Genomic DNA, 20,014 nt, shown 5'->3' with positions numbered 1-20,014 from the left:
ATGAATGTCTTATTTACATTTACATTTAGTCATTTAGCAGACGCTTTTGTCCAAAGCGACTTACAAATTGGGACTAAATTAAGCAAGTCAATTTATCGATCACAAGTTCAGTATGGCGTACCACAAGGCTCAGTACTAGGACCGTTGCTGTTCACTCTGTACATGCTCCCCTTGGGAGATATCATTAGGAAGCATGGCATTAGTTTTCACTGTTATGCCGATGATACTCAGCTCTATATTTCTTCACACCTTGACGAATATAGATAGACTTTCCCAGCTGACTTTGTCGTCGGTTAGGAACCTGGGTGTGCTCTTTGATACCAGTCTTTCATTTGAAAGTCACGTGTCTAGTATCAGTAAAACCGCATTTTTCCATCTTAAAAATATATCTAAATTACGTCATATGCTCTCATTGACAAATGCGGGACAATTAGTTCATGCGTTCATGACCTCAAGGCTAGATTATTGTAATGCTCTAATGGGTGGTTGCCCTGCACGCTTAATAAACAAACTACAGCTACAGTCCGCCGGATCCAGGCCGTATCCAGATCTGATGAAGGACCTGCGCCTGGACGCGACGACAACGCAGTACTGAAGTATCAACCAGTCTCTCCGTTTACTGAAGTGAGGTGGACCCCGGCCTTATCCAGACCAGATCAGATGGTGGATCTGCACCTGGACCCAAACATGACGCATCCCTGAAGTGCCAGCCTCATCAGCCCTGTGAAGGGCTCATCAACATGACCAATCTGACTTCTGACCTGTAACGCTGCCTGGATCATAATCATACACTGTTCGCTCGTTGGCCAGAGGAGAACTGGCCTCCGACCGAGCCTGGGTTCTCCCAAGGTTTTTTTCCTCCATTCTGTCACCTGATGGAGTTTTGGTTCCTTGCCACTGTTGCCTTGGCTTTTGGCTTGCTTAGTTGGGGACATTCAATATTCAACAATATTATTGATCTGCCTTATTTAGGGTGGACGATGATTAAATTTTCTTCTAGAAACAAACTCTGTTGTATTATTTTCATGTTATCACTGTGAAGCTGCTTTGATACAATCTGTATTGTAAAAAGCGCTATATAAATAAAGGTGACTTGACTTGAATATCATGCTATTACACTTACAACTCCCAGTAAGATCCATATTGTAGTCATATATCGCCCCCCGGGTCAGCTGGGAAGCTTTGTAGAGGAGCTGGATGTGCTGCTGTCCTCTTTCCCTGAGGACGGCTCCCCACTGGTAGTCTTGGGTGATTTCAACATTCATCTAGAGAGGCTGTATGCAACAGACTTCATCTCTCTCCTAGCCTCTTTCGATCTCAAACGGCTCATCACCACTGGTTTACACACGCAACTGCATCACAGACAACATTCTGGGGAGACCTCTCCATGTTTCAGATCATTTCCTCATTACTTTCAATCTACAACTCTCTACCCCTGCACCACCAACCCCCCCACCAGTCACTTTCAGACGAAACCTGCGCTCACTTTCTCCCGCCCATCTTTCCTCTGCTGTGTAATCTTCTCTATCCTCACCCTCACAATTCTCATCTCTGGATGTGAATACTGCAACGGATACCTTATGCTCCACTCTAACCTCTTCTCTAGACAATATCTGCACTCTCTCCTCCAGGCCTGCACGCGCTGGTCCCTCTAACCCCTAGTTATCTGAGGTTCTTCGTGAACACCGGACCGAACTCAAGGCAGCGGAGAGGAAATGGCGCAAATCAAAAGACACATCTGACCTGAGTATGTATCAATCTCTGCTCTCTTCCTTTTCTGTTGATGTTCATTTCTTCATAATTCCACAAGATCAACAACTCTAACACACGATCACTCTTCAAGACATTCAATTCTCTCCTCTGTCCACCTCCACCACCACCCGCCTCCTCTTTAACTGCTGACGATTTTGCTAACTTCTTCACCAATAAAACAACAACTATCAGCAGTAATTTCTCAGCTCCACACACACAGGAACCCAGACCGACCTTTCCCACAGCCAATAACCCTCTCTCCTCCTTCTCTCCGCTAACCGATGAAGAAGTATCCAAACTTCTCCTCTTCAGTCATCCTACCACCTGCCCTCTAGACCCCATCCCCTCACACCTTCTACAAGCCACTTCTACCAGCACTCACACACATCACCAACTCATCCCTCCATACTGGCATTTCCCCTACAGCATTCAAGCAGGCTCGGGTAACTCCACTGCTTAAAAAACCAACATTAAAGGGCGTCTATTATGACCCTTTTCACAAGATGTAAAATAAGTCTCTGATGTCTCCAGAGTATGTATGTGAAGTTTTAGCTCAAAATACCCAACAGATATTTTTTTACAGCATGTTTAAATTGTCATTTTTTGGGGCTCATAAAAACGAGCAGTTTTAGTGTGTATCCCTTTAAATGCAAATTAACTGCTGCTGCCGGCCTAAAGGCGGAGCCTCACGAGCTCGCGCTTAGAGCCAGGACAATCTCATCTGATAATATCAAAACAGAAACTCTCAGTTGTGGTGTTCAGACAATAATGCCCACAGAGCCAGAGAATATATGCTGTATGGAGATAGAACAGGTATAGTTTAGTTTAATTATGGTTATAACTTATTTGTCATCTGCTTTTATCCACTTTTAATACAAGCCTGCTGTAGCAGACCTCGTCCGAATGATGACCAAAATATACTGATGAGTTCAATTAAGTTTATTGTACATCACACAAAAGATGAAGCGTCAGTTTTACTCCAGAAAATCGCTGTAAGAGCTAAATAATCACAGTATAAGATGTGAGCATTAAAGTCTTATCCAAAACTCTCTCTCTCCCTTTCATTATCATGGAACATACACAGAGAAGTACACAAAACACTCGTTACAACTAACAGTAAACAAATATATACACACCTTTTCAGTGGGTGCTTAATCAACCGGTAAACTGTATATCCACGACTGGATGAGCTGTCATAAAGTGCGCGCTTTCACTTTCATTTCTGCCGTGGTCAGTAACGTTAGTCCTGTCGCTCCGGAGACTGTAAGCTGGATCACGAACAGCTGGTACAGATCCATCCTCGAGTAACAACAAGAGTAAATGAAGACTGCTATGTTCATTCTTACATCCAACAACAACACACCTCAATCGCTTAGGAGACATTCTTGTCTACAGCTGCTAAAGCGTCGAAACAATGGCGGACTCTGTGTCCAGCTCACTCAGGGCGGGTCTACGCTAAAACTGCAGTGTCAATCAACAGTCGTGGGAGGGGCCTGTGCAAAGTGATGTCACATTGCCCTGAATCTGAGAACAGCTCGTTCTGAGACAGTGCTTATGATTTATGGGGATTATAAAAAAAGCACTGGGTGGATTTTTATAATTATAAGGTGGTTGTGTACACACACTGCCAACACACGTTGTTTGTACAAACTTATGTACAAATTTATGTACAAACACCATGTAAAAGTGAATTTTGCATAATAGGTGCCCTTTAAACACATCACTTGCGGAGAATTACGGACCTATCTCTCTCCTACCATTCATTGCGAAAACACTTGAACGAGTAACAAGTAACATCCTTCTTGTCTCTGAACAATCATCATCATTACAGCAAACCTATCTTTGCTGTTACTACTGTGTTGTCGCAGTCCTTCGGTTGGAATGAAAATAAATTCTGTACCCAGCCGTTGGTGAAATGTCCGTGGGCTTTAAGAGATTTACGCTTATACAATGTCCAAGAATGAGGATGAGGAAAGCAATACATGGCAAATAATATTTGCCAAATAATATGCAGATGTTTCAGAGACATTTTCATTCAATACTTTATGTACTGCTTCATACAGCGTCTGTTTGAACAAGAATAAAGTTCAACATAAGCCTACTATCAATGAAGTGGAGTCTACGTTTTTTAATCAGTTTTAATTTGATAAATATGACACAATATAACATCACAACTACATGAAAAGAGTGTTTACTGTTATAAAAACCTGATTTGTGAGCTTTAGAGGAACTAAAGGTGTTCGAATATAAACACGAAACGCACGTGATCGTTGTCATGCGGTGAATCCGGCCAATCGTGGAACAGCTGTGTCATCATCAGAGCTCGTGCAGCCGCTCTTGAGAAACTGCACTGGCTGAGTTCTCCGTGTGGAAGGCCAAAAGGGCCAACATGTGTGACAGTTTCACATGTTTTGGCCCTTTTGGCCATCCATATCTCCGGCTACTCTCGAATCGATGGCACACGTCACAGTCACGTGGCGTCAGCGCTGTATCAAGGATGCGTTCCAGTCCACTTTTAGACACGCACTCACTCTCTCTCTCTCTCAGAGTTGAAGCCTACAGCCATTCTGTCTGTGCAGCAACGGATGAAAAAGGAGGTCTTTTTGGTGTTGTTATTGCAAAAATGACATATAAATAAATATAAATTTTTGAATCATTCTTGAGTCTAGTCTTGCCTCTCTACAACCTTTAAAATATCTGGCTGTAATTTAGTGACTGCATATGCTGATTCCATCTTTATTTTACCTGATAATGAGCTAATAGTTAGTTAAACTTAAGGAGGTTAATCAATATACAGTTTAATTCAAGAAACTAAGACTTACTCCACTTTTCAGTTGTTTAAAGATTGATATACATTTTTAATTTATATTTTGTGTAAATTAATTTGTTTAAATTTAAAATTGTGACTCACTTTGTTGTACACACTTTGTAATTAACCTCTGATGCATTTTGAATAAAAAAATCACATTTATATAAAAAAATACTCCTGAGATTAAATATCTTGATACTATGTACGAAGTAACTAAACCCATAGACAGTTAAAGAAATGGACACAGTATTGGATTCAACAGAGAAAAGTGAAGTCGATTAGAAGCTCTCACTTCCTGATGGCTGAGCGTACTGCGCAGACTCACACTGAGCTTGATGACGTAGATGTGACGTGAGCAACCCGTCTGTCTTCTAGTAGCTGTGCCAAGAGAAATCTGAATCATTCCCTTCCGAAACTTGCAGAGACGGAGAGTGTGAGTAAGAGGTGTCCGTGAGCTGGAGCAGGAGAAACTTTTGCTAAGTATTCTGATTAATTACTTTGTCATTTTGCCTCCACGTCCCCCCGATTGCCCGCGAGCTTCTCCTCCTGTCCATACGGTAATCTCTCTACTGTGCGACAGAGAGTTGTGTGGTTATGACGCAATCGTTAGCCTATTTTTACAAAAATTGCTTCTACGTGGCCATAACGTAAGATACAAGGTAATGGAGCCTTTTATACATTTTCGTGTTTCTTTAGAAATAAATAATGGACAAATGGAGTCTTTAAACGCCTCAGATGTAAAAGTTATTCGCTGTCAAAGTGACGCCAAAATGAATGGGAGTCAATGGCATGCTAACAGCAGGTGAGGGTCTGCTAATCAATGGCGGCACCCGGGGAGGCTTCAGTTTTTTCTGAAACATTACCCCCTTGGCAGGAACATACTACTGGGGGAATGTTTTTGATCAGGCGCTGAATGTAATCTAGCAGATTGAACGTTATCAAGTTTAGAAGAGAAGCACTATTTTGTTGTGTAGATCACAAATATCATGATTAAATTGGACAATCTGTTTTCCCCCTTTTTTTTTGCACATCTACAACCTACTAAAGGACATTGAAATGTATTGTGCTTGATATGATCATGTGACATGCTGAGGGTTGGTTAACCAGGAATTCTGCTCAAAATGCAAACGATATAGACCGATTATTCATTTTTGCTTGATACCATAAACAAATGACTCGGACAAAATTTGTTAATCAGAAAAAATTTATTTGCTCAAAAAAACTTCCATTCACTGTTGAAAAAAAAATCTCATCTCATCTGACAAAATTATATAACCCTTTCTTGGTAATATTATCTGGCATTATTTTGAGTTGTTAACATGCATTTCAGGACCATTTTACTGCAAACCCTTTTACACGTTTGTTTCAAAAAGCTAGGACTTTCCGATGCTAAAAAAAAAAAAAAAAAAAATCAACCAACCATGTAAAATTTAACCGAGTACTAGTAAAACTATTTTGATTTGACCGTTTACAATCAGTAGCCTAAAAAGCCTGTACACATGAACAATGGTTATCAAACATTTATGCAGCGTGAAACAAACCTACATCACCTTCAGTCTTACGATTAAGACAATAATAGCAATGTTCTCCGTGTCCGTCAAGATTCCAAGGTCATGATTCTAATGCTTCCATGGAATTCTGAGTGCATGTCATTATTCTTTGGCACTAATAAAGAATGCAGAATAAAAAAATCTAATTATATTTTAGGAATGATGCTTTTGAAGTCTTAGCAGAAGTGCATAAACCCTCACATGCATGTAACCGTCTTCATCACTGCTGTGAGAAGGGTTTGAGTTCCTTTCATGATCGTTTTATTAATTGTAATTTAAGGACACTGATCGGCTCCTGTATCACTCCGGATAACAGGGGAAACATTAAATTACTTTATATACAGCATAACCGAGGTCAAAAAGGATACAGGACATTTTCTGCATACATACAAATATACAAACTCACTGATGAACATTTAAACTTCATACCTTCCAAAAAAAATAAAAAATAACCCACATGAAAGTAGTGCCTCTGCAGTCTAAAGACCAAACTGGGACCAAATGAAGATGCAGAACCAAAGCCGGTGATGGAGGGCAACGTTTGTGAGCGCAGCTGGGCTTTGGGTTCTGGATGAGCAGGAAGTGATGCGTGACTCCTGGCTCTAGTTCCTCTGAAACGAGCTCTGGGCGGCACTGGTGGCGGCGGTGGCGGCTGCGCTCTGGAAATTGCGGTTCGTGAGGACGCCCTGGGAGAACTCCTGCTGGGCCTTCTGGAAACTGGCACCAGTGCGACGGTAGTTGGAATGAACCTGGAAAACACCAACGACACATCAAGCCAAGCCAAAGAGCCACAGAGTTTCACTCTAAACCTCTGAGCTGCTTACTCACCATTTTCAGTAAAAAGACGGAGAGGGCGGCACTGGCCGTGAAGAAGGCCGCCACCACCATCATAATGATGCCGACCGCTCTATTAGAACTCATCGCCTGTATGGCGGTGATCCAGCCGCTGGAATCAAGAAGAACAGCGAGTAAATAATGTATGGTTGATCCGGCTAAATGATGCTTTGCTACTACAAATATGTCCATACAAAAGAATATTTCAGATCTTCTATTGGGAGTAGATACATTATTTTTTTTATGTTTTTTTTTGCATGCAATATATACTATATTTTGTTTAGAATGAATGGAATTTAAAAAACAAAAGTAAAAAATTAAATAAAAATGGTTTGATTTTGAATTATATTCTATAAAATTAATGCATATATCAAACAAATTAATAATATACATTTTATGGGTAATACATACAAATTTAATAATATACATGATATATATACACATAATATATATATATATATATTATATTATATTATATCATATATATATATATATATATATATATATATATAAATTATAATTTTATATATTTTATCTCTAAATGTATTCTATAACATATGTATACATACATTTTATTAAATTAATTTACACATATATACATTTTTATTAAATTAATTAAAAAGAAATATAAATTAAAAAGAAAACTATTCTAAAACATGTTAAATATTTCACATTTTTACAATATATACTATGTTTTATTTAGAATGATCTGAATTCTAAAAACGTAAATAAAATATATAAAATTGTTTGATATTGAATTATATTCTATAAAATTAATACAGCTATCAAACAAATAAATATAAAAATTATATATTATATAATATTATATTTTTTAACTCTAATTGTATTCTATTAAATACATATATATACATTTTATTACATTCATATACATCATCATACATATATATTTATTACATTTTAACTATATAAAAATTTAAAAAGAAAACAATTCTAAAACAAATGTTATATATTTCTAGATATATTCTACAATTGCCACATGTCTATTTTTCACATTACATGCACATGAAATACAGATTTCAGCAGTATTTATGAATATTTATGAAAACTAAACTTAATGGAATTTCTAGTTTATAAATCAAACTAGCACAGATATGCAGGAAATCCCCTGTATAACCAATCATACAGTTTAGCCTCATTATTCAAAAATATTTAAATCTCAGAATGCTGCAACTGACCAATCAGAATGAAGAGAGTCTCATATTAACATTATTCTACTGAGAATACTGAGTACTGAGAAATCAAGCACTTTTATTTCAGGGCAAACGCGCTGCTTTAAGAGGAAAGGATAAAGCAAGAAGTTTCAAGAGCAAGAGGACATACTTCAGATAGGAAGCAAGAGTTTTAAAGGAAGTCCAGCAGCAGAAAACCGTTAGTTGAGGAAGAGACACTGGTCAAAGAGAAGAAGAGAGAGCTGAGTGTGAGAGACACATCTGTCACAGAGGAGAACAGACAAACGGTGCAGCTCACAGGCGGTGAGCCTCACTTCTGCGCTCAAATATTCCTTTAACACTCGCAATAGTGAAACAACAACTACTAGTGAATTACTGTAGTCCAGAATGAAGCTGTGAAGAAATGAGTTTACTCATACCTGTTGCCCCAATTGGGAATGCCCACGCTCTGAATCACAGACACCACGATCTGACCGAAGAAAATGAAGAAGAAGAAGAAGAAATTGAAGGAGCTGTCAGACCTGAAAGAGAAATAAATATATGAATTATCGAAGTGACAGAAATGTGCTGACAATATCCCATAAGCATCATGTCATCAGGGGCCGGATTCACCAAAATCCTCACCAAACAGCCGCTGTGGCTCGTGCTTTTACGAAGTTACTAGACACTCGGCATTTTCCCTGGCCTATATTTTGACATTGATAACATACAGACATTTTTAAAGGAACCGTATGTAAGATTGTGGCCAAAACTGGTACTGCAATCACTTTCAAATTACTGTAGAGCGGTGTATCAGTTAAAGGGATAGTTCACATAAAAATGAAAACTCTGTCATAATTTACTCGTCCTCAAGTTGTTTCAAACCTGTATGAGTTTCTTTCTTCTGCTGAACACAAAAGAAGATATTTTGAAGAATGTCGTGACCAAACAGTTGATGGACCCCATTTTTTTCCTACTATGGAAGTCATCTTCCTTTGTCTTCAGCAGAAGAAAGAAACTCATACAGGTTTGAAACAACTTGAGGACGAGTAAATTATGACAGAATTTTCATTTTTATGTGAACTATTCCTTTAAGAAGAATTTTTTTACGAATATTTGGTGAATCCGGCCCCAGGTTGTGTCATTTGAACACATGAGAGTATATTAAAGGAGAGAGACTCACCGGAAGGCTTTATAGACGGGCCTGTACCAGCAGAGGAAGGAGCATGGGGCGAACAAGATGAACCAGAGGATGGAGAGGCCGAAGTCAACGCCTGCTGATGAGCTAGTGGTGAAAAACGCCAGACAGGCCAGGACGTTCAGAAACAGCGTCACACACTGCCCTGCACGGACACACACACACACACACACACACACACACACACACACACATCAAACAAGAGAAATGCCTGATACGAGCTCAGCTCAATCTGATAGATCAATTCATCCAGTCCTAAAACTCAACACTGAAAGTCCTGTTTCCCTTCACAATACAGATGTTAAATGTATTACAGCGAGTTTGAAACACATTTACTTCCTTCCTTAAAAAAAAGAATATATATATATACAGTGAGGAAAATAAGTATTTGAACACCCTGCTATTTTGCAAGTTCTCCCACTTAGAAATCATGGAGGGGTCTGAAATTGTCATCGTAGGTGCATGTCCACTGTGAGAGACATGATCTAAAAAAAAAAATTCAGAAATCACATCACTAGTCTATCAGCTAGAATTCTGACCCTCAAAGACCTGTTAGTCTGCCTTTAAAATGTCCACCTCCACTCCATTTATTATCCTAAATTAGATGCACCTGTTTGAGGTCGTTAGCTGCATAAAGACACCTGTCCACCCCATACAATCAGTAAGAATCCAACTACTAACATGGCCAAGACCAAAGAGCTGTCCAAAGACACTAGAGACAAAATTGTACACCTCCACAAGGCTGGAAAGGGCTACGGGGAAATTGCCAAGCAGTTTGGTGAAAAAAGGTCCACTGTTGGAGCAATCATTAAAAAATGGAAGAAGCTAAATATGACTGTCAATCTCCCTCGGACTGGGGCTCCATGCAAGATCTCACCTCGTGGGGTCTCAATGATCCTAAGAAAGGTGAGAAATCAGCCCAGAACTACACGGGAGGAGCTGGTCAATGACCTGAAAAGAGCTGGGACCACCGTTTCTAAGGTTACTGTTGGTAATACACTAAGACGTCATGGTTTGAAATCATGCATGGCACGGAAGGTTCCCCTGCTTAAACCAGCACATGTCAAGGCCCGTCTTAAGTTTGCCAATGACCATTTGGATGGGAGTCATGGGAGAAAGTCATGTGGTCAGATGAGACCAAAATAGAACTTTTTGGTCATGATTCCACTAAACGTGTTTGGAGGAAGAAGAATGATGAGTACCATCCCAAGAACACCATCCCTACTGTGAAGCATGGGGGTGGTAGCATCATGCTTTGGGGGTGTTTTTCTGCACATGGGACAGGGCAACTGCACTGTATTAAGGAGAGGATGACCGGGGCCATGTATTGCGAGATTTTGGGGAACAACCTCCTTCCCTCAGTTAGAGCATTGAAGATGGGTCGAGGCTGGGTCTTCCAACATGACAATGACCCGAAGCACACAGCCAGGATAACCAAGGAGTGGCTCTGTAAGAAGCATATCAAGGTTCTGGCGTGGCCTAGCCAGTCTCCAGACCTAAACCCAATAGAGAATCTTTGGAGGGAGCTCAAACTCCGTGTTTCTCAGCGACAGCCCAGAAACCTGACTGATCTAGAGAAGATCTGTGTGGAGGAGTGGGCCAAAATCCCTCCTGCAGTGTGTGCAAACCTGGTGAAAAACTACAGGAAACGTTTGAACTCTGTAATTGCAAACAAAGGCTACTGTACCAAATATTAACATTGATTTTCTCAGGTGTTCAAATACTTATTTGCAGCTGTATCATACAAATAAATAGTTAAAAAATCATACATTGTGATTTCTGGATTTTTTTTTATAGATTATGTCTCTCACAGTGGACATGCACCTACGATGACAATTTCAGACCCCTCCATGATTTCTAAGTGGGAGAACTTGCAAAATAGCAGGGTGTTCAAATACTTATTTTCCTCACTGTACATATATATTTATATAGGCTAAATAATACCTGATGTATTATAATAATACCTAATACTTAATATAAAAATAAAGGTTAATTTAAAATATTAATAAATACCATGACAGTATATAAATAAGAAATAAACACTTTTATATTAAAAAAAAAAAAAAAAATTTGTCGATAGGATGGTAAAACTTTTTTTTTTTTATGAAAAATTATGAATATATATTTTTTTGTACTTGTAACAACATACTCTGATGAATCAATCAAAATAAGAGCATTTATATGTAATAAGAAATGAAAAAAGGGTTGCACTTTATTTCACCATATCTGTACTTACAGTGTACTTACACACAGAAGTACTGAGTAGTGTAAGGTAACTACATGGGTGAAGTTAAGGTTTATGGGGTTCAGTTAAGGTTTATGGGGTTAAGTTAAGGTTTATGGGGTTAAGTTGAGTTTTATGGGGTTAAGTTGAGTTTTATGGGGTTAAGTTGAGTTTTATGGGGTTAAGTTGAGGTTTAGGGGGTTAAGTTGAGGTTTAGGGGGTTAAGTTAAGGTTTAGGGGGTTAAGTTAAGGTTTAGGGGGTTGAGTTGAGGTTAATGGGGTTCAGTTGAGGTTTATGGGGTTCAGTTGAGGTTTATGGGGTTAAGTTGAGGTTTATGGGGTTCAGTTAAGGTTTAGGGGGTTAAGTTGAGGTTTATGGGGTTCAGTTAATGTTTAGGGGGTTAAGTTGAGGTTTAGGGGGTTGAGTTGAGGTTTATGGGGTTCAGTTAAGGTTTAGGGGGTTAAGTTGAGGTTTAGGGTTAAGTTGAGGTTTATGGGGTTCAGTTAATGTTTAGGGGGTTGAGTTGATGTTTAGGGGGTTGAGTTGAGGTTTATGGGGTTCAGTTAAGGTTTAGGGGGTTAAGTTGAGGTTTAGGGGGTTAAGTTGAGGTTTAGGGGGTTAAGTTGAGGTTTATGGGGTTCAGTTAATGTTTAGGGGGTTGAGTTGAGGTTTAGGGGGTTCAGTTGAGGTTTATGGGGTTCAGTTGAGGTTTAGGGGGTTAAGTTGAGGTTTATGGGGTTCAGTTAATGTTTAGGGGGTTGAGTTGAGGTTTAGGGGGTTGAGTTGAGGTTTATGGGGTTCAGTTGAGGTTTAGGGGGTTAAGTTGAGGTTTATGGGGTTGAGTTAAGGTTTAGGGGGTTAAGTTGAGGTTTATGGGGTTCAGTTAATGTTTAGGGGGTTAAGTTAATGTTTAGGGGGTTAAGTTAAGGTTTAGGGGGTTAAGTTAAGGTTTAGGGGGTTAAGTTGAGGTTTATGGGGTTCAGTTAAGGTTTAGGGGGTTAATTTAAGCTTTAGGGGGTTAATTTAAGGAGGTTAATTTAAGGTTTAGGGAGTTAATTTAAGGTTTAGGGGGTTAAGGTTTAGGGGGTTCAGTTGAGGTTTAGGGGGTTCAGTTGAGGTTTAGGGGGTTCAGTTGAGGTTTAGGGGTCGGTTCAGGGTTAGTATCTAGTTAGTGTCATTAGAACAGCTTGATGTTGACACTGTTAAACTCACACATCCACAGGTAATACATCATCTTGCAGAGTCTCTGATGCTCCAGCGGGATCTCCTCAGAGAAGTCCTGGTAGAAGCAAGGCTTGATGGGAAAGAATTTGGGGAGAGGAGGCCAGTTGTTCTGTTTGCCTGAGGAGAAACAGACGCCCATATCACACAAAACTCGTCAAACACTCACAACAAATAAAGACGCTATGGACCCGTCTGTTGATTTATGCAACTGTGTATGTTCAGATGTGTGTGCAAACACACTCAGAAGGAAATACTAGCATACTGTGCACTAAACACTGCATACTATTATTTTTAAAAGTAGCATTTTGTAATCAGTGCCAGAGTTATCATTGATAACTTGTAACAAATTAGTGCTGTCAAACCGATTAATCGTCATTAATTGCATTATAAAAGTTTGTTTATATAATATATGTTTGCATTATATATATGTGTGTTTGTGTATATATATATATATATATATATATATATATATATACATACATACACGTGATTAATCGATTTGACAGCCCTAGAACAAATAAAACTATAAAACCATAAAAACACTTAAAATTACTTAAAATAAAATAGGTGAGTAATAAAATTTGTTTAAAATAAATTATTGATTATAGTAAGTAATTATTCATTGTTGGTTCATAGTTCACAGTGCATTAATTCATGTTAACAAAAAAAATTATTTTATATATTAAAATATATTATTAAATGTTGAAATTAACATTAAGTAAATACTGCATAAGTATTGTTCATTATTAGTTCATGTTAACTAATGAAACCTTATTTTTAAAGTGCTACCATAAAAACTCACTATTGATTGTATTTCAGTCAAGGCAACATTTCAAATTTTTGTTCAGTTTAAGATGAAGGACTGCAATAACTAAAACTAAATCAACTAAAACTTATATAGACATATTTAAACAAAACTAAAATTAATAAAAATGGCAAAAAATGCAAGAAAATGACCAAAAACTTCGAATTAAAATGAAACGGGAAAAATATAAAAATAGATTCTAATTCAAAACATTAACAAAAACTGTAATAGTATATAATATAACACTAATAAGAGCATAACATGCAGTGATAAATCTATTAAACATGCAACATGAGCCCAGATGACGCCCAGTTCTCTCACACTTCAGTGTAGTTTTGTACAAAAAATGTCTTAACTCGTGGCAGTCTGATTAAATTATGTCTCAAGAGCATGAACACTGTGGCTGTAATCACAAGTAGTTTATTCATCACACATTGTGGGATCCTGCACCTCATGCAAACGCGATGGCGGATGATCGTGGTGTACACACTGCAGGATCAGAGAAGTGTGTGTTACCTGTAGTCGCTCCTTGGCTCTGAAGCTCTTGTTCTCGTCGATCGAGCTCGGCTGCTTTCCTCTCCAGCTCCTCCTGCTGTTTGAGCAGATTCGCCTGCGCAGCTGCAGCCTGGGCCTGCGCACACCATTCAGCTCAATTCAATTCACCTTTATTTGTATAGTATTTTGTATTGTGTATTTCACAATACACATCGTTTCAAAGTGGGTCAACATTACAATTTAGAGTGATCTGTTATCAGAGGAAACTGTCTAAGTTATGCATTTCAGAAATGTACATATACAAATCACAGTTAGCTAAAAATTTATTAATTTAAACAATGTAATAATGTAATGCAGAAACAATGAGCTCATTGAAGTAATGAATACTTGTTTGTTAACAAATGATTATGACTTTTAGAAAATACAGACAGGGAACGCTTACATCCTTTGAAGACACGTGCGTGCGTGTGTGTGTGTGTGTGTGTGTGAGAGAGTATGTGTGAGAGTGTGTGAGTGAGAGTGTGTGTGTGTGTGTGTGTGTGTGTGTGTGTGTGTGTGTGTGTGTGTGTGCTATCTTTGTGAGGACCAGTTTGAGTTTTAGACCATTGGAGTGAAGGACAAAGAGAGTAAAGTGAGGACATTTTGGCCTGTCCTGACTTTCTGAGAGCCCTTTAAAGGCCCGTTTGAGGGTCAAGACTTGGTTTTAGGGATCAGGTTATAATGAGGTTAGGGTCGGTTTAGGGTCAGGGGTCGGGTTAGGCACTTAGTTGTGATGGGTAAGGTTAGGGTAAGCGGCTAGAGATTGCATTGTGTCAATGAATGTCCTCATAAAGATAGATGTACAAGAATGTGTGTGTGCGTGTGCATGTGAGACGCTGACCTTTGGCCCGGGATCCACTGACGGCTGCAGGACCGCAGGTTGAGACGGGGCGCTGGAGGCCGGGATGGTGCTTCCCTGACACCAAAAAACATCATTATTGGGATTTTATTAATGAATAATAAAATGCAAAGCATTGGTGTTTTGTATCACATTGCTGTTGGAGCTTGAACACATGCACACATTGTTAACTGTGGTAAAACCAGCTTATTGCTTTATTACATTAGAGTTCAGAGCACAATTACACAACTCTGATAAAGATACTGGTCTTACACACCCAGTGGAATAATGTTCGTTAGACTCACCGAGTTACCATCAGGAAACGGACTGAAACTTTCTATGCCATCGATTGAAGAGTTCGTCACCTGAGTGACAGACGGATCCTGAAAGAGATGGACACAGTATTATTATTAGACAATAATTATAATGAATTATTATAATGCACACTATACCAATCAAATCATCATATTAGAGTGATTTCTGAAGGATCATGTGACACTGAAGACTGGAGTAATGATGCTGAAAATACAGCTTTGATCACAGGAATAAATTACACTTTACTGTATATTCACATAGAAAACAGTTATTTTAAATTGTAATAATATTTCACAATATTACTGTTTTTATAGTGTTTTTCATTAAATAAATTGGTGACCACTTGTGTGTGTGTGTGTGTGTTTGTATAAATATGTATACATGAAATATAAAATAATAAATATTAAATAACTGAATAATATCATTTCACAATAATAATTTATATTATAAATATTATTATAATATGATAATGTTTAAATGGCATTAATTCAAATATTTAATAAAAACATTTTTTTATTATTATTATTATTATTATTTCATGGATCCAAAACAAATTAATCCATATCAAATCTAAATTTATTTATAAAGCACCTTAAAAGCCACAGTGAACCCAAGTGCTGTTTAAAAAGAAAAAGAAAAGAAAAAAAGGATAAAATAAAATACAATAAAAATAAAAAAGTCAAATTAATGTAAATGCATCCAATCCAAAACTAATGGTCCTTACAAAGTAGCAAAGGCCTCATTAAACAAATACTAATATGACGGGTTGTAAACATGTTTAGCGAGGTGGAGGATCTGAGACACTGGTCAACCAATCACAGCTCAGAAATCACCATCTCCTTCCTGACCGAGGACTTCAAGGAGCGGCTGGTTTTGCCGTCTTTTGAAATTGAATTGAAACCATGATGCGAGTGCGTCACAAGTTATTGAGTCACATGCCTCAATTACAATACAGTGACATCATCATCATCACAGCGAGGTGAATAGGTCACACTCATCCAATCAGATTTCAGATTTCTCTGTGGCCACAATGAGGAAGTAAAATCCTGACATCAGTTCTGATCCTTCCTTACACTAATTCATACAGTCCATCAGTTCATGACTTCAAACCACAGCAGCCACACACACACACACACACACACGGAGCTTTTCAATATACTGAGGCATTTGAGATTCATCTCTGCATTTCTTCAGTTGAGTGTTGTTTGCTCTGCTATAGGCAGATGAGAACAACATCATCTAAATATGTGTGTATGTCGACTCATCTAGAAGACTCTCGTTCACTGATTATTAATGTGAATCCCCAGCAATCATTAATCACATCTGATGTTGCATCAGCCAGTCTTTACAGGAAGCAACTTAAATATTTACCCAGTGCGGGACACATGAAACACAATAGACATGGAGAACTTCCTTTGTCCTCAGAAGGATCTTAAAAGGCTCGAATCAGGAAAAATCTAATTCATTGTCCTATAAAATCAACTTTCAGAACATAAAACGAACTTCCACCCCCATCAAAGCATCTAAGCTGCAAAAATACCTCAGAAAGTTGCACAAAATAAATGACAAAAGTATGGAATAAGAGCGTTTGAGCGCGTCTCTGCCGTCTGTCCTGACAAACACACCTGTCCTCATTCCCACAGGCCTCGATCCCGAATCAACACCACAGAAGCTCTTCAGACCAGCGCCTGACAGGACTAGTGTGTTTTACACGTGTTCTAGCGTTTTTAACAATTCCGGTTCTTACCGATTCCCAGTTTCGAATCCAATATGAAAAAAAAACATCAAACATTTAGATATCAAACATATTCTGTGTTTTGTTCTAGATGTTGCAAACCATGAACAAAAATCAGCAGCCTAAAGAACAACCCACTAGTCAACTAGACTAACTAATATACATTTCAAACATTATTAAAGACAAGTATACAGTCAGCAAATACAAGGAGAACAAATAAGCAAATTAGCACAAATAAATACAACTCAACAAAGTTCTGAAATTGATATCACTGAATAGTTTTCTTTTTATATTAAATCTGTGTTGTTCAGTCAAGATCAGTGAGTGATTTACTTTCCTCTATGTTCTTTGACGAACAGTAACGACAGCAGGTTTATTAGGCTACTGTCACTTTAAGACCTGATGCACTGATCTAATATACTGTTACACGCGAGTTTTCTTTCTAAACTGTTGATGTTCACCTAACCGACTGTGTTTACGAGGATATTCTGACATCATTTTGTGTGTATTTCTCAGTTCAAGCTCAAGAAGACGTGAAAGAGAACTCAATTCAGTATTCTCGTGCCGAACCGAGTTTCTCTTTCATGTCTTCTTGCGCTTGAACGGTTTAAAACTATAAATGCGCACATGAATCGATAAGTGGAATCAATTATTAAGGTCTAAAATCTGAAAAACGTCCATCACTGGTCAATCAAACTGTACATCTCATGTGAGTGACAGGTTGCCCCGCCGCCGCCGTCATCAGAGAAGAGAAGTTACTGCAAGAGTGAGGGGGAAGTTATTCTGATTAAAAATTATATTTCAACACAAAAACAATGATGTGCACGGTTACATAATTTTTTAATCAATACTGCACTAATCTATTAAAAATAAGAATAGTCAGATTTCTCGACAGCCGTTCTCTTCTGGCCATAACAATCAACAGGTAATATGATGCACATTATGAAACATGACATACAATGTGAAAATGGACACTTTCATGGATCAAAACCATCAAACTCAGCAGAAAGTCACTGCAAGCATCACTAAACATCTGAATTATGATTCTATTCCAGCAGACAAGCGATCTGTGTTTCCCGTCGAGGGGGAGGTGGAGCGCAGGAATGTTTGCTTTGTGCATAACTCAATATTCTGCTGCATTAAAGAAACAGATGGAAAATATATGAGACTCCAGACAATGAAAACACAACAAAGATGCCAGATGACAAACAGACTGTAAAACTAAAGCAATCTGTGTGCAGGTGGCACTTAAACTACACTTAATGTCAAATTAATTGAGAGATTACAACATATTTTCACTTTTATAATTGTGCATTTGTCACACAGCAAGACTACTGAATTAACTGCAAAAAAAAAAAAACATGTTTAATAAATGCAACTAAAATATATACATTTTACATTCATATTTACATATATTTTAACATTTTTTTTTTATGTGGATTAAAACTGCATGTTATTTGTCAAATATCTTGTCGAAATCCTGACCTGTTTAGTGCATGTAATGCATATAATGCATCATTATTATTTATTGTAGCATATATAATGTATATTTCTTATTACAGTGCATGCCATATTTTTCTTTGTATTTAAAAATTGTGCATTTGAACTGCAAAAAAATAGTGTAAATGCAATAAATGCAATCTATATTCACATTACACATTAGAATAACCTAGAATCTTACCATAGATATAAAGCTCATGATATCAAACACACCATTGTGAGATCTGAATTTTTTTGCACTGTACAACGCATTATTATCAATCACGTTTGTTGTTTTCATTCAATAATCAAAATGCATTAATGCAAATCATGTTGTGCAGAAAGCATAATGACAGATCTGCATGTCTGGATCAGATGCGCTCAGGACTCTTGAGTTTTGTCTGACGCATTACAGCTCGATTGTGTGGCGCATTAATGATGATGAAGAGAAGAACAGTCGAGCACAGGTGATCAGAGCCTCACTCTCACTGTGTGACTCACTGAGTTACATTCAGGCGGTTATGATGTTATTACAGCACTTTACAGTGTTGTGACATTAACAGGAGTGGCGCTCTGGCCTTCAGCGTGTCATCAAACCTGCGCGGATACACACACCCTTCACCAGCGACACCTAACAAACTACCAAACTAACACCCGCATCAGAGACCATGACACGTCAACGGCCGAACCGAACCGAAACTCAAAACTCCCATCATCATCACCATCATCATCATCTTCAACACAAACCCTGCGAAACTCCCCTAAACACCCGCTTAAACCCCTCAGAAGCGCTTCTCACCTGGAATGGATTGACATCGACTGCATCTTCAAACGGGTTTGAGTCAAATCCCGACATTGTGAGGGACTTTATCCGTCTTTAGAGTCCAAACTGAGCGGCACCGGAGAAACACTGCGAACTCTGCCGTTTCCTCTCCACACTTCCGTAGTGAGTGCGTGACGCGCATGCGCAGCAGATCTGACGGCGACGTCATCAGAAGATAAAAAAAAAAAAAAAAAAGAGTATTAAGATTATTGTGAGGTAAACTTTTATATTCTGCATGAAAAAACTTTATATCCAGAAAACAAAATGTTCTGACTGTCAACCTAAATCTGACTGTCAATCTCTTTTTTAATGAACTCGATCTCATAAAAAGACTTTTTAAAATAATTATCAATAAAAAAATAGCACTTGATTACATTATATCGAGATTTTCTCTTTTTATATAATCAGTATAAATTATATCAAAATATAATTAATATTATATAATAACAGAATATTATATAATTTTATATAGCCTAATATTCTCTTTTTTTCTCTTTTTTTATATAATAATGATCTGACGGTGATATCATCAGAAGAATTTTTTTAAAATGATTATTACGATTATTATGAGGTAAACTTTTAGATTCTGCATGAAAAAAACTTTATATCCAGAAAACAAAATGTTCTGACCGTCAACCTAAATCTGACTGTCAATCTCTTTTTTAATGAACTCGATCTCATAAAAAGACTTTTTAAAATAATTATCAATAAAAAAATAGCACTC

The 20,014-nt window shown here is 37.9% G+C and overlaps 1 protein-coding gene across 1 annotated transcript; it reads right to left on the bottom strand.

The window, feature by feature from the left end:
• Positions 1–5,747: 5,747 nt before the first annotated feature.
• On the bottom strand, positions 5,748–19,425 carry LOC309490448 (secretory carrier-associated membrane protein 2-like). The gene is made up of 9 exons (XM_082159621.1): positions 19,267–19,425; positions 15,244–15,321; positions 14,942–15,016; positions 14,083–14,197; positions 12,750–12,878; positions 9,298–9,457; positions 8,555–8,656; positions 6,940–7,057; positions 5,748–6,860 (listed from the first exon to the last, which is right to left on the bottom strand). Exons 1-9 carry the CDS (start codon positions 19,321–19,323, stop codon positions 6,714–6,716), a joined length of 981 nt encoding a protein of 326 aa, XP_082015747.1. The 5' UTR covers positions 19,324–19,425; the 3' UTR covers positions 5,748–6,713.
• Positions 19,426–20,014: the final 589 nt, after the last annotated feature.

Source organism: Leuciscus leuciscus, assembly GCF_965113295.1.
Source record: "Leuciscus leuciscus genome assembly, chromosome: 25".
Lineage (NCBI taxonomy): Eukaryota > Metazoa > Chordata > Actinopteri > Cypriniformes > Leuciscidae > Leuciscus > Leuciscus leuciscus.
Note: the sequence above shows the minus strand (reverse complement) of the source record. Positions and strands in the feature narration are given on the sequence as shown.

Excerpts from the sequence above, each read along its gene's own strand:
- LOC309490448 (XM_082159621.1), bottom strand. The coding sequence starts at position 19,323 with ATGTCGGGATTTGACTCAAACCCGTTTGAAGATGCAGTCGATGTCAAT. Across the intron at positions 14,198-14,941 it reads CAGTGGATCCCGGGCCAAAG|GCCCAGGCTGCAGCTGCGCA; the intron begins GTCAGCGTCTCA and ends TGGTGTGCGCAG. Across the intron at positions 8,657-9,297 it reads CCCGTCTATAAAGCCTTCCG|GTCTGACAGCTCCTTCAATT; the intron begins GTGAGTCTCTCT and ends TTTCTCTTTCAG.